This window comes from Lepidochelys kempii, chromosome 13 (genome assembly GCF_965140265.1).
Source record: "Lepidochelys kempii isolate rLepKem1 chromosome 13, rLepKem1.hap2, whole genome shotgun sequence".
Lineage (NCBI taxonomy): Eukaryota > Metazoa > Chordata > Testudines > Cheloniidae > Lepidochelys > Lepidochelys kempii.
The window spans coordinates 10,203,379-10,218,158 of NC_133268.1; the positions used below are offsets into that span (position 1 = coordinate 10,203,379).

Here is a 14,780-nt window from a genome sequence, read left to right on the forward strand (position 1 = left end):
AACCAAAGGGAAAGGGGCATGCCCCAATTTGCTTGGGGTGGGTTTTTTTTTGCTCATGGGTTGTTTTATGAATCCTGTTGGTGGTGTTTCCCCAACATAATGCCACATTGTTTCTCTCTGTTATTAAAAGGCTTTTTGCTACACTCAGACTATGTGCTTGCGAGAGGGGAAGTATCGCCTCTTGGAGGCGCCCAGCGGGGGTGGTATATGTTTGTCCCAGGTCACTGGGTGGGGGCTCGAGCCGGTTTGCATTGTGTTATTGGAATGGATCCCCTAGATACTGAACCCGGCCCTTGTTGCTGCCAACTCTGATGGGCAGAAGGGTTACATGTGCAAGCTGGGAATCACATCTCTAGACACAGCCTTAGCGTGTAGAGGACAGGTTTGTAATTGGATTGTACATTTGGATTCGTAGTTGAGTAAGTCCCACTCAGCATTTATCATCACAATGCTATCTTTGGAACAATAGCTGCCGTGCGCTGAAATCCATCTACGTGGTGGTCAGATCACACAGAGATTAGCAATTTCCACTGGAACCAGATGCTGGATCCTAAGATAAAGAGAGTTCCTTAAATCTGAGAACTCACTAGTGGGTTCCACATCTATAAACTGAGGGCTTAAATTCAGCCGGAGTTGTCCAGAGCAAAGGTCAGGTAAATATTTTCCAACCCTCTGTAGTTTTTATAGCATGGCGGGGAGGGGGCAGATCTGGGAAATGTTCTATAAGAATTTAAGCCCTGTATAAGCTTCATTGATCACCATTGAGATTTTCAAAGCCAACTAAGGGATTTAGCCACACTCTCCCATTGAAATGGATTTAAGGTATTTGAAAATCTCAACTTGGGTTTGTACTGCATAGGCATCTCCACCACCTTAACTAAACTTACAAACTCCTGTCCAAGTATGCACTGAGTTTAGTGTAAAACATGGCATGGACTTTTGGGGAGAAGTCAGTTTTTTCTGTGGCTCTCCCCAAAGTGAGTCAGACATTCAGAGGGGATATCCCCAGGACACTACTTATTTCTGTATTTTCAAAATGGGCTTATCTTTGACATGTGCGCGGCTTTCATCATGAAAATATCTTCCCATGATTTATCTGCTGGCCGAGCTTGTTTGCATCGTCCTGCTCTATTCTGGTTGATGAACAAAGAGCAAGCTGTCCCAGTGCTCATATCTGCTCAGAAATTATGCAGGGGACTAGCTCCGATCTGTTTTGCATGGCAGGCTATTTCTAGCAATCTCTGCACCTTCTGTTTCATGAGTGGCACTCAGCCTGCTGAGTTCTGGGAATAAGGAGGAGGTAAATGAAAGCATGTCTTCAGTTACACTAAATGAGCATGCCCTTTTAGCCATCTGTAGACATTACCTACCAGATTAATAACTTACATCATAGACTGCTCCTCATCAGCTGTCTGTCTTCTTTATATCTGTACACCAAACCTTGCCCTCCACAACTTCCAGTCATGATCATGCATTATGCTCCTCTGGTAGGCATTTATGTTGTAAGTCCTTATATTGACACTAAATTTCAGGCATAATTTCTTAACCTTATTTTCCTTTTCCACCACAAAGTGGCTAAATGGTACCCACAAAGAAAGGGGAATGGCCTGTAGCCATCCTATGTTGTGCTGAGATTCTGCTAGCTCTCACAAGCAAACTAGGGTTAGGCTGAGCTGGTAGTTAGACAGGAGACCTCCAAGGAGCACCCAACTGTTGCAGCAGGAAGAGATGTTGGAGATTCACTAGATGACACCCTTCACGCTTCGGTGAAGACTATACAAATGTCCCAGGCTAGCATCGGGAGGCACTTTTCCAAGTGTTTCAGGTGAGTTGTAAAATCAGGCTCCTGACCTCCTCCTACAGATCACATCGTAACTTTGCAGAAGCCTATAAGACTGTTAAGCCCAGTAGCTTGGCCAAATCGCAACTCAGGGACTTCTGCCTGCCTAAAATGCACCTACGTTTCCAATAGCTCAGGAAGGCAAATGGACATTTCACATGTGCAGGGCTTACAGGATCAGGCCCATATATTCTTCACTTTCTGTCCTAAGCTGTTGTCAGGACAGTTATATATGGTGGAACGTCCCCCATGATGGCTTCACATCTTGGCGCTAACGTGGTCAGGGCTTTGGAGCAGAGCCCAGAGCTGGAGCGCGGAGCTGCAGGTTTTTGCCTGGAGCTGGAGTGGAGCCGGAGCACAGCTCCAAAGCCCTGAACGTGGTGATTGTCAACCATCACGTTGTTCACTCTACCTGCATGTTAAATCCATTGTCTGTGTTTCACTCTGTTTGTGCAGTGCCCAGTACAATATGGTCCCATTATCTGTTGGCTTCTAAGCGCTTCCATAATACAAATATTAAACAAAGATAATAAACAAAGACGAAGTAAAATGAATCCTCTCTATCCATTATCAGCATCCCGGGGTACTATGAAGCTTAACTAACATTTGTAAAGTACTTTGAGATATTTTATTCTTAATGTTCAAACACTGGTCTTTTTTTAGCTGAGATTGCCAACATGATGGTGTGTTTTATGGTGTAGACACCGGTCCATTAGTAATTGCACTCTGATCTATCAACCTCATTCCCAACCCTCTAAAACAAAAGTTTATTAAAGGTACAGACTGAAGAGCTGGCCCAGTTCTTGCTTGAATAACAGCAACTGTTTCTTGAAAAAGCAAATTCCAATTATTAATATTTAAAAAGCCTCCAGCATGAACTCCTGTTCCGCTTTCACAGTTGGATTTCAACCATTTTGGCAGCCATTCAGAACAGCCTATTCTAGCGTGGGAGTGCACAGCACAGATTATTTAACAATCCAATTTGTCACAACTAAAACATTCAGGTTTGCAAATTATCTACATTTAGCTATTTTTTTTAAACCAATGCAATTTGAATCTAATGGTTTCTGTAAATCTTTGCTTACACTATCTAACTGCAGTACAAATTTCTCCTATACAGCTGAGCCCTCATGCCCTGCCTGGTTAAGTGTTTTTAAGCCATTTACTCAAAAAAAAAAACCAAAACAAAAAAACCAAAACAAAAACCAACCAAACAAACAAAAAAACACAGGACTTTCCTACCCTTGCAATTAGCCCAGATTTCAGCCATCTGTGGAGCTGCACCTCTGCAAATCTCTAGCCCTGGCAAAGAAAGCCCTGCTGAAGCTGACCCTTACTTGAAACAGGGTCAGTTAACCCCCACCAGTGCACATTGCAGCTTTCACTGCCTATAATGCGGGTTTGCAGATACTTGCCTTTATCCTTGATTGCAGCCATCAGTGTATGGACAAAGCTGAAAAGTTTGGTGGTTAATTGAAAGATAGGAACTAGGACAATCAATTGACTTCAATGAGAGGTGCAAGCATAAATTCCAGGCCTAGGATCTAAATCACTGCAGTGAGTTTTGCTTTTTATTTTAGGCTGGAATAGCCTGATTCAAGGAGGAGATCAAGTGACCAGCCCACAACACGAAGTGTGTGAGCTCAGAGATCAAAAGCAAAGCATGGCCCTGAAGCCAAGGCTGCTGTTGATGATGTCCTTTTCTGCATGACTCTCCATAGGAAATGGGCTAAGGGACAAGTGTATAGTGAGGTGAGGTACAGAAGAGACTTCACTATAAAGACTGTCTCCTTCCGTCTCTTAAACTGACTTACTTTGAGAGTTTCATTTCAATTTGCTGCCGGATTTCCTGTCGTTCCTCATCCGTCCTCCTTGGGAAAATGTTCCTGTCTTCCAGTTCCTGCTTGCTTGGCCTGTTCCGTAGCTTTACTGCCAGCAGCTCTTTCTTGCATTTTCTTGGCAAGGTACCTGGGACACGCATTGAAATGAAAAAATGTCAGAAGGAGAGCTTGGAATTCCTGCCTATTTATTTATTTATTTTTATTTATAAGATCAGAAATGGGCTAGGAAGGAGTGGGCACCGGAGGATCAAACCTAAGGTATGGCTGTGAAATCCGCACATGTATGGGACAGGCAGCTTTGTACTTATTAATAAAAGTGGTGCTAGGGCGGAGATTGCCCACACAGCTGTGGATAATGGCCCATTCGGAAATGCTTGAAATTATCATCTCATTTGTACTGTTGTAGACCAGGATAATGCTCTCAGAGAGCTATGACTCTTGGTAACTATCAGCTGAGGCAAGGTTCAAACCACTAATCTAGGAGTCAAAGGGGGTGCATATCAGCAGTCCTCTGAGCCATCTCATGTCCCAAAGCAAAGCTACATCCTGGAGCACTTTGTAGTAGGACTAGGCAGTTCAGGGGAATGGCTGGCATGGAGATCCTTTCCCCTCTGGGTTACCAGCTTAAATCCAGGCCGGTTGGTAGTTGCTGAAAGGTGTACTACAGATGGTCTCAACCCAGCGGTTAGCTGACAGAGTATAACAAACAATAGCACTCATTGGCACCCTTGCGAACAGTTTAGCAAAGAAGCCAAGGAATGAATTGGCTTTGCAGACTGCACTTTAGTCTTACCCTTGTATGATATCTCCACAACAGGGTTTTAAGGTGCAGCTGGTGAGGAGATGTGGGACACATTTGCTGATGTTTCCTATGCCATTCTGTGGACAGCAGAGGAATTTGGAAAAATGCTGAGCTTTATTCCCCCTTGAAATCAATGGGAGTTTTACCCTTTGGTTCAGTGTAAAGAGAATCAGACTGATGCTGAACACTTTTGAAAATCCCATTCTTAATGTCCAGGACTGACAGTCCAGCATGGATAACTTTAAGTTAGCCTCTCACACATGCAATAGTTCCAAGTTAAGTGTGGTTATTATAGATGCCGTTGGCCCAAATTTGCAGGCTTCTGAATATGCACATTAAACTTTTTTGAACATTGCCCTCCATTTTGAACAAACACAAGTCAAAAGATGGAGAACCAGGAATAGGCAGCCTGTAGAGTACATATGGGTCACAAGATATGAGCCATTATTGACAAATCGACCCCATTAAGTTGTCTTAGTGCCACGGTAAAATTTTGTTTGGCATGGTGTACATACAATTGCAACCCTGTATTCAGGGTTTCCCCTATGGAGAGACTTCAAGGAATGAAATAAAGGGTCAGATTTTCAGAATGATGTGTGCAATGGTGGTAATTTGCTAAGATATTTTGGCAGTGGGAGGTATGCATATTTCTCACAATCGCATGATCTACTGTGGTAACTGCAAAACATGCAAATGCAGGAAAATCTGGCCTGAAATATTGTTGGTGATGTTTACAAGAGGAATTCCCATAAGGAAAAGTGCAGCAACTGTTCTGAGTAGTATTTCGCTGCTCTTGAGTGTATTGGCTGTCCTCTCTTCTGAGGCCGTCCTCTCCAACGGCATTTGAAATAACCTTTCCCTCTGAGAGAACGCCATGGGGTCAAATGCATCTTTGGAGTAACTCCATGACTTCAGTGGGCTCAGTGAAGGGTTGAAATTGGCTCCTTGACTGATTAAGCCATTTTGCAATGCTAACTGGAAGGTATATGGTAATAAGGTTTCTAAATTTAAACGGCTTACAGAGTGGAAAACCCAACATCTTTCACTGTACTTTTTTTTTTTAACCGACAGTAAAATGTAGAATGAGAGTCATAGATGGGAAATCCCCAGGTTGCTTGAGGTTGAGTTGCTAGAAGAAAAGCACAGCAGTCTCTGTCTGGCTCACCCGTTTCATTGGTTTGAGTTAGAGCTTCTCTTTTCTGAATCTCTTTCTATAATGAGCAATCCTGTAACAAGTTTACTGTAACATGTGGCCATTATACCGTATAGCTTCCTTGTATGAAGTCATAGAAATGTAGGACTGGAAGGGACCTCGAGAGGTCGTATAGTCCATCCCCCTGAGCTGAGGCAGGACCAAGTAAACCTAGACCATCCCTGGCAGGTGTTTGTCAACTCATTCCTAAAAACCTCTAGTGACAGGTGTTGCAGTTTCAGGGTAACTGATCTGTAACCCCCTCTCCAGGGTCCACTCCAGGAGTTTCCAGTCAGGTCTCAGGTCTTCTGCCATCACCTGTATCTGGGTAGGAGCCCTTGTCCCACTGGGGGTTTTAAGTCTGCTCCCTGCCTTACGCTATAATATCTCCAGCCAACCAATCTGCCTCAAGGCCTGTACCTGGGCTGTGCTTTCTCTCCAAGGGCTATGCACAGACCATTGCCCGCAGTGTACAAGTTTCTACACAGCTGTTTCTAAGCAAGCACATTTATTCTTAAGATAAAAGCATTACAGATAAAACCTAATTTAAAAATACCAATAAAAGAACCTACCCACAAGTGAAAAGCTTAACAGATATGATACCCCCCCCACACACACACACACCAACTCCAACCAAGAGCATTGGTAGGTGTCAGTTTTTCAAACTCACAATTGGGTTTGCCCTCTTGTTATCAAGTTTATGTCAGGTTTTTAGATCATCAACCAGACTCAGACTGAACAATTCATACAGTGAAAGAGGTTTTCCCAATATCTAAGCTAAATCTCCCTTGCTGTAGATTTAGGCCAATACATTTTGTCCTACTTTTAGTGAACATGGAGAACAATTGATCACCATCCTATTTATAATAGCCCTTAACGTATTTGAAGACTGTTATCAGGTCTTCCCTCAGTCTTCTTTTCTCAAGACTAAACATGCCCTGTTTCTGTAATCTTTCCTCATCTGTCAGATTTTCTAAACCTTTTATCGTTTTTATTGCTCTTTTCTGGACTTTCTCCATTTTATCCATATTTTTCTTAAAGTGCAGTGCCCAAAACTGGACAGAAAACTTTTGCTGAAGTCTTACCAATACTCAGCAGAGCAGGACAATTACCTTCCATGTCTTCCATTTGACATGCTTGTTAATACACTCATTAAGTATAGTTAATGTCCTACCCAGAAGTTAAGTTAGATGGGAGTTTTGAGTGCCCAATCAGTGTGGAATAGTCCCCTTAAGACAGAAGGTGAACTGCTGTCTGGCTACACAAGAAGTACAGATAAATTTGTGTATCTACTTGTCTTGGAGTATTCTACTGAATTTATAGTGAGCGGTAAAAATCATAAGGGAGCCTGTTTATTTTAAAACTTGATCTCTCCTTCAGTCCTTTTAAAGAAGACTGAAGTTAGATTTTTAGGTCGTTTTTGTCTGGCATTAGAGGTGTGAATAAAGGCTGTTTTGTAAAAGGGTGCTGTACAGGTTGGCATGCCCCAGTAAATCTGCTACCTGTAAATAATAGGTTCACCTTTAGGATGTCTCTTTTAGGACACTACTCACTTGCTGATCTCCAAGTGCTTTATAAAGGAGGGTCAACAGCATTATCTCTGGCATACAGGTAGGGAAACTGAGGAAGAGCAGGTGAGTGACTTGCCTAAGATCACACCATGAGTCCCTGACAGCTGCAAAATTAGAGCTTTCTGAAACTGTGATCAAACCAACCCTCCCCAACCGGAATCTGACTGCAGACACACTATAATAATACACTGACTCTTTCACTCAAAGTAATCTCAAAGTGCTTTGCAAATATAAATTAATGAATCCTCACAGCACACATGTGCAATGTTAAGTATTTGTTTAACTATTTTAAACCTGGTAAAATGAGGCCCAAAGTGGCAAAGTCAGTTGCCTGAAGTCACACAAGTAAGTGTCCAAACTGGAAACATGCCTCCTGCATGACATGCTCTGATTACTAAACCAAACCCTTTGGGCTCTGTCATGGCTTTTTGAGCACAGCCATGGTGCGGGTGGATGCAGAGGGCCACGGCACCACGTGGAGCATTCTATCTACACACCATGTGCACAGGCAGAGTTACATCCGGCAGCAGTGGGAGCAGATCTAACACCCATTCTGCAGGTGCAGTATCATTCCCCCCGACCAGTGGCTGAAGTGGTAGCTGGTGCAGAAAGTAGAACAATAACCCCTTCCCATGATCTTTGGGGTGTGTACAACTGTGGGCAGTGCTGTAACTCGCACCATCCTGATGCTGTTCCCTTACAGGTGGGATCAGGGCTCTTTTGGTGCTTTTCCCCCATCTCATGAGGTCATTCAGGACTAGCTGAAATCTCTCTCTATACAGTTAAAGGCTTGGATCCCTTTGTAAAGAGTCAGGCTTTAAGGTCAATGGGATTGCATCATTTCACACCAGCTGAGGATCTGGCCCATAGCCCTGTATTCTAAGATGCAATAGAACACACTAGCAATGTCTAATTAAATAAATATATGACACACATCTTCAATGGTAGAATAAACACTTTTATTTGTGTTACAGGAGGACTGCATGGTCTGTGTTAGACAAAGTAATGTACAAGAATTTACACCAAACTCAGTGAACTTCTTATAATCAGGGACAATAGATATTCCCTGGGAGATGTGGAAAAATGTTATCTGGAGATTTGTTTGTTTTTTTAAAAAGAGAATTTTAACTTAAATGCAGGGAAATCCTGCAAAAGATTTATCTTTTATTTTCTCTTCTACCTTATCTCTTTGTATTTTATTACTTGCTAACATAAGATACAACAGAGACAAGGTGGGTGAGGTAATATCTTTGATTAGATCAAAAAACAAAAGATATTACCTCACCAATCTTGTCTCTCTAAAATCCTGGGACCAACATGGCTACAATAATACTTCAATAAGATACCAGAGTCAGCAGCAGAGCTAGGATCAGAACCCAATAATCCTGACTCTGAGTTTTATACTTATCATTAGATACATTTCCTTTTTAAATTCCTTCTCAATCTGCTACACTACACTGCTACACTAATTACTTTTGCAGTGGGCTGTCTCTAAGCCTGTCCTGTTCCAAACTACTGAAACTCATTTAAAATAGAATGTGGTCCTGCTGAACTGGCCAATACTATACAAACTTGATTGAAATATGATTTCTCCAAACATCAGAGAGCCCCAGTGGCTCAGCTCAATAAAACAATTGGCCTGGATAATAATAATTGTTCCCATAATATTTTGCTAAGAGGTCATATGGTTCAGATAAGCACAGAGCAGTGCTTCCAAGAGAAAATTTAATCTATGACCTAACTTCATAAATGAAGGAGTAAATAAATTACCCCTTCCAAAACCTCCCAAAGGGAGACACATTTTTGTGTGTTGTAGGCATACCAGAGCTGTAGAGAGTTCAACAATGTAATACAGTACAGACACAACTTGGAAGATGGGTAGAATGAATTCACTGAGTTGTCAGAGATTCACTAATACATCTTCAGGGGAGCTGGGGTTCAGTTCTTCAGATCCCAGCCTATGGACACATGTCCCTCCAAGATTGGTCGGCTACTCATTGCCAAATAGCCTCCTATACTGCATACTCCTATACTGCATTTTTTCCAGAATGGGGCATTTCCAAAAGTGATATGTCAGCACCAGTCTCTCTGAAATCCTCATTCACTGCTGATGTGATGCCCCTTCTGGAAGCTCTGCCATTCAGGTGAGATGGTACAAAGTGGTGTGGGCAGAACTGAAAGGACAGAGCCTATTGAATTATCCATGACAGGTTTCAGAGTAGCAGCCATGTTAGTCTGTATTCGCAAAAAGAAAAGGAGGACTTGTGGCACCCTAGAGACAAACAAATTTATTTGAGCATAAGCTTTCGTGAGCTACAGCTCACTTCATCAGATGCATTCGGTGGAAAATACAGTGGGGAGATTTATATACACAGAGAACATGAAACAATGGGTGTTACCATACACACTGTAACGAGAGTGATCAGGTAAGGAGAACAGAGGGAAAAAGACCTTTTGTAGTGATAATCAAGGTGGGCCATTTCCAGCAGTTGACAAGAACGTCTGAGGAACAGCGGGAGGGGTGGGGGTGGGGGTGGAGTGGAATAGTTTTACTTCGTGTAATGACCCATCCACTCCCAGTCTTTATTCAAGCCTAAGTTAATTGTATCCAGTTTGCAAATTAATTCCAATTCAGCAGTCTCTCATTGGAGTCTGTTTTTGAAGTTTTTTTTGATGAAGAATTGCCACTTTTAGGTCTGTAATCGAGTGACCAAAGAGATTGAAGTGTTCTCTGACTGGTTTATGAATGTTATAATTCTTGACATCTGATTTGTGTCCATTTATTCTTTTACGTAGAGACTGTCCAGTTTGGCCAATGTAAATGGCAGAGGGGCATCGCTGGCACATGATGGCATATATCACATTGGTAGATGTGCAGGTGAATGAGCCTCTGATAGTGTGGCTGATGTGATTAGGCCCTATGATGGTGTCCCCTGAATAGATATATGGACACAGTTGGCAACGGGCTTTGTTGCAAGGATAGGTTCCTGGGTTAGTGGTTCTGTTGTGTGGTGTGTGGTTGCTTAAGTTTGCAGGCTGTCTGTAAGCAAGGACTGGCCTGTCTCCCAAGATCTGTGAGAGTGATGGGTCGTCCTTCAGGATAGGTTGTAGATCCTTGATGATGCATTGGAGAGGTTTTAATTGGGGGCTGAAGGTGATGGCTAGTGGCGTTCTGTTATTTTCTTTGTTGGGCCTGTCCTGTAGTAGGTAACTTCTGGATACTCTTCTGGCTCTGTCAGTCTGTTTCTTCACTTCAGCAGGTGGGTATTGTAGTTGTAAGAACGCTTGATAGAGATCTTGTAGGTGTTTGTCTCTGAGGGGTTGGAGCAGATGCAGTTGTATCGTAGAGCTTGGCTGTAGAGAATGGATCATGTGGTGTTGTCTGCATGAAAGCTGGAGGCATGTAGGTAGGCATAGCAGTCAGTAGGTTTCCGGTATAGGGTGGTGTTTATGTGACCATCGCTTATTAGCACCGTAGTGTCCAGGAAGTGGATCTCTTGTGTGGACTGGTCCAGGCTGAGGTTGATGGTGGGATGGAAATTGTTGAAATCATGGTGGAATTCCTCAAGGGCTTCTCTTCCATAGGTCCAGATGACGAAGATGTCATCAATGTAGTGCAAGTAGAGTAGGGGCTTTAGGGGACAAGAGCTGAGGAAGCGTTGTTCCAAGTCAGCCATAAAAATGTTGGCATATTGTGGGGCCATGCGGGTACCCATAGCAGTGCCGCTGATTTGAAGGTATACATTGTCCTCAAATGTGAAATAGTTATGGGTGAGGACAAAGTTCAGCCACCAGGTTTGCCGTGACATTCTCGGGGATAGTGTTCTTGCCAGCTTTTAGTCCATCTTTGTGTGGAATGTTGGTGTAGAGGGCTTCTACATCCATGGTGGCTAGGATGGTGTTTTCTGGAAGATCACCGATGGATTGTACTTTCCTCAGAAAGTCAGTGGTGTCTCGAAGATAGCTGGGAGTACTGGTAGCATAGGGCCTGAGGAGGGAGTCTACATAGCCAAACAATCCTGCTGTCAGGGTGCCAATGCCTGAGATGATGGGGCGTCCAGCGTTTCTAGGTTTATGGATCTTGGGTAGCAGATAGAATACCCCTGGTCAGAGTTCCAGGGGTGTGTCTGTGCGGATTTGTTCTTGTGCTTTTTCAGGGAGTTTCTTGAGCAAATGCTGTAGTTTCTTTTGGTAACCCTCAGTGGGATCAGAGGGTAATGGCTTGTAGAAAGTGGTGTTGGAGAGCTGCCTAGCAGCCTCTTGTTCATATTCCGACCTATTCATGATGACGACAGCACCTCCTTTGTCAGCCTTTTTGATTATGATGTCAGCGTTGTTTCTGAGGCTATGGATGGCATTGTGTTCTACATGGCTGAGGTTATGGGGCAAGTGATGCAGCTTTTCCACAATTTCAGCCCGTGCACGTTGGCGGAAGCACTCTATGTAGAAGTCCAGTCTGTTGTTTCCAACGAGAGACTGCTGAATTGGAATTAATTTGCAATTAATTTAGGCTTGAATAAAGACTGGGAGTGGATGGGTCATTACACAAAGTAAAACTATTTCCCCATGTTTATTTCTCTCCCTCCCTCCCCCCCCCCCCCCCCCCCCCCGTTCCTCAGATGTTCTTGTCAACTGCTGGAAATGGCCCACCTTGATTATCACTACAAAAGGTCTTTTTCCCTCTGCTCTCCTTACCTGATCACTCTCGTTACAGTGTGTGTGGTAACACCCATTGTTTCTTGTTCTCTGTGTATATAAATCTCCCCACTGTATTTTCCACAGTATGCATCCGACGAAGTGAGCTGTAGCTCACGAAAGCTTATGCTCAAATAAATTTGTTTGTCTCTAAGGTGCCACAAGTCCTCCTTTTCTTTTCTTTTCTTTTTTTTTTTTTTTTTTTAATTATCTATGTAACTCTAAATGCCATTTTTGGTGTGCTGTAGTTACCAAGACAGACATGAGCACAAACCACATCGTTCAGGCATAACTTTAGCACTGTCTATTCACTGAGAATCCATGCACAAAAAATGTGCCATAACAGTGTATTTTCACACTCGTACACTGATGTATTTTGACAGGTTTCAGAGTAGCAGCCGTGTTAGTCTGTATCCGCAAGAAGGACAGGAGGACTTGTGGCACCTTAGAGACTAACAAATTTATTAGAGCATAAGCTTTCGTGGGCTACAGCCCACTTCATGGACCATTCCTGTCTACTGAAGTGGTATATTTTCAAAAGGATATTAAATTAACTTTCCTTACCAGAAATGATGGAGTCATTCAACACCTCTTCATCCTGATAGAAAACCAAGTTGTCCTTGAGTTCTGAGTTCATGATCAGGTTTTCTTTGTTTTCATCTGACTCTTTGACTGAGTTCCGCTTGTGCTCCGGCTCATTACTGTGGCTCAGTGCATTCTCCTTTTCTTTGTTGCCCTCAATGCTAGATGTTCTGGGTGGACGGACATCCACTCTTTTTTTGGGAGACCCTTTGCTTTCTCTGCCATGAAAGCTGTGGATGGAAGGCACACAATTGGGTTGTCAGACAGGTCCATTTTAAAGCCATAGTAAAAACCTAGCATTAGATGAACACAGGCATCATGTCCTCAGTGTGATGTACAAGGGACATCATTGGACTGCATTCTCAGAATCGCCATGAGAATGTCTGGGGCTATTCCACTATTCAATCGGTGTCACAAGAATACGGTACAGGAGGGGAATAATTAATGTGTTTTTTTATTATAGTTGTGTGCTGTACCATGCTGACCTTTTGAAAGAACACAGCATGTGCTTCTAATGTAAAACATGCATTGTATGAAGAATTGCCCTGATCCTGTTTGTGATCCTGACAAGGATTTAACAGGGCCTGGAAACGGCAATTTCCTGTGAGAAAGATTGTTGTGGCATTGAGAAATGTTACCAACCATATAGCTTAGGAATTACCTTTGTCTTTCTCTGTTGCTGCAGTGGAGGGTTTCTAATGAAAACCAGACAATGTCCCCAACACACTCCTATGTAGCCATGTGTATTGCAAAACAAGGCACCGTATATGCTCATGTAGAAGCCAAGAGTTACTAAAGTAATAATACTGAGCACTTGTATAGCATCTTCACAGGGCTACAGTAAGCAGTAACCAGTTAATCTTCTGGGATAGGTTATTCTTCAATTCACTTTGCAGATGGGGAAACCGACCCCTTTCCTTGTGTTGGTTCAGGTCTTTAATTGGGAAGAGGATCATCTCATTGGTAGATCTGTTTATGCTTATAAAGTTATAGCATCAATTAATAAAGGGGACAGACAGAAGAGATCAGGAGGACTTGGGGGGAGCACAGCAGAGGAACAATTCAGAGAAGCCATGGGCTGACAGCAAAGCTATGATCTGGAAAGCTTCAGGAGGTTAGAGAAGGCCATGGCTATTTCTAGCAAAATCAGGTAATTTTTCAGATCTGGTAATTTTGCACACCAGTGATCAGAACTGGCCATTTGCGGGTGCAATTGCCTGGTTTGTGCATGCAACCTTGGGATTTTGCCTGCAGAGTAGTCATGCGTCGTTGTGCAGTTTTGAACATTTGACCTCACATCAGTTCCTCTCCAACAGGATGAAAGTGGTGTGTGTGTGTGTGGTCTGAAAGGGTGCAGTTCTTTCAGGAGGACTTCACTATCTAAATTACTAAATTTTGATATCCTGCTTCTGTGGTGAGCCACCTCTTACACTGGGGCTGAGGATTAGCAAATGATTCCACCTCTTTGATCTCTTATTTCCATGTTGCAGTAGCTTCCCTGTCATAAAAGTAGCGTATTATAAAGTAACAGCTGACACGTTTTAACCAGGGATTGCTGCCCGAAATAGAGCCACCAAGCAGTGTCCAGACAGAACCAACCTGATTTTAATCAGACTAAACGGGTGGCGTGTTAACGACAAGCAAAAATATTTTCTGACCAGGAATTTGTATTATGAAAAATACTTTCATTGAAAGAATACTGTTTCCTGGTATTCACTGTGCCTCTATGTGCTATACTTACCTATCCTGCCGATGTTTAGTGGCCAGAGCCCTGTGGAGCTCCTCAATGACTCTACTGGGAGGTAAAGGCAGGTGGACAGCAGCTGGATGAGGGGAACCAGTCGGTGTTGGTAGCTGGCCTCTGACATGGGGATCGGAACCTTTCTGGCCTGGTGTATGGAAGAGGGCAGCTTGTCCTGAGATTTGGGAGGAACCAACAATGACATAATTCTTCAGGATAGTGGAAGGAGGGGATTTCCCTGCTGGCTCATCTACTTCACATCCTGCTGCTGAAAATAAAGTGATAAAAAGTCACACTGAGCCTCGGTTGAGGTTGATTCTACATGCTGGACAGGTAAAAATGGTGTCGTTGTTGTGCCATTGCAAAGTGGGAATGTGGCTTGTGTGGTGAGACTTATATACTCAAACAATCTGAAGCCAAAGGACGGATGCTGCAAAGATTTAGCCTGGAAAAATGAATAATCTCCCCTCTCCCAATTGGATTCTTCTTTCTTTCTGCCCAAACTCACCAATCCAT

At 43.1% G+C, this 14,780-nt stretch overlaps 1 protein-coding gene across 7 annotated transcripts in view; it reads right to left on the reverse strand.

Moving 5' to 3' along the window:
* The window catches only part of PHACTR3 (phosphatase and actin regulator 3), a 160,423-nt gene that overhangs the window by 40,421 nt on the left and 105,222 nt on the right, over positions 1 to 14,780 (reverse strand). For 4 of the 7 annotated variants that reach the window (XM_073309198.1, XM_073309200.1, XM_073309203.1 and 1 more), the window contains 3 exons: positions 14,265 to 14,532; positions 12,506 to 12,753; positions 3,655 to 3,808 (listed from right to left, as the gene is read on the reverse strand). In XM_073309198.1, the coding sequence (XP_073165299.1) occupies positions 3,655 to 3,808; positions 12,506 to 12,753; positions 14,265 to 14,532 (670 nt within the window). The remainder of the gene's footprint in view (positions 1 to 3,654; positions 3,809 to 12,505; positions 12,754 to 14,264; positions 14,533 to 14,780) is intronic. The other 3 variants (XM_073309201.1, XM_073309202.1, XM_073309199.1) reach the window with 2 other exon arrangements.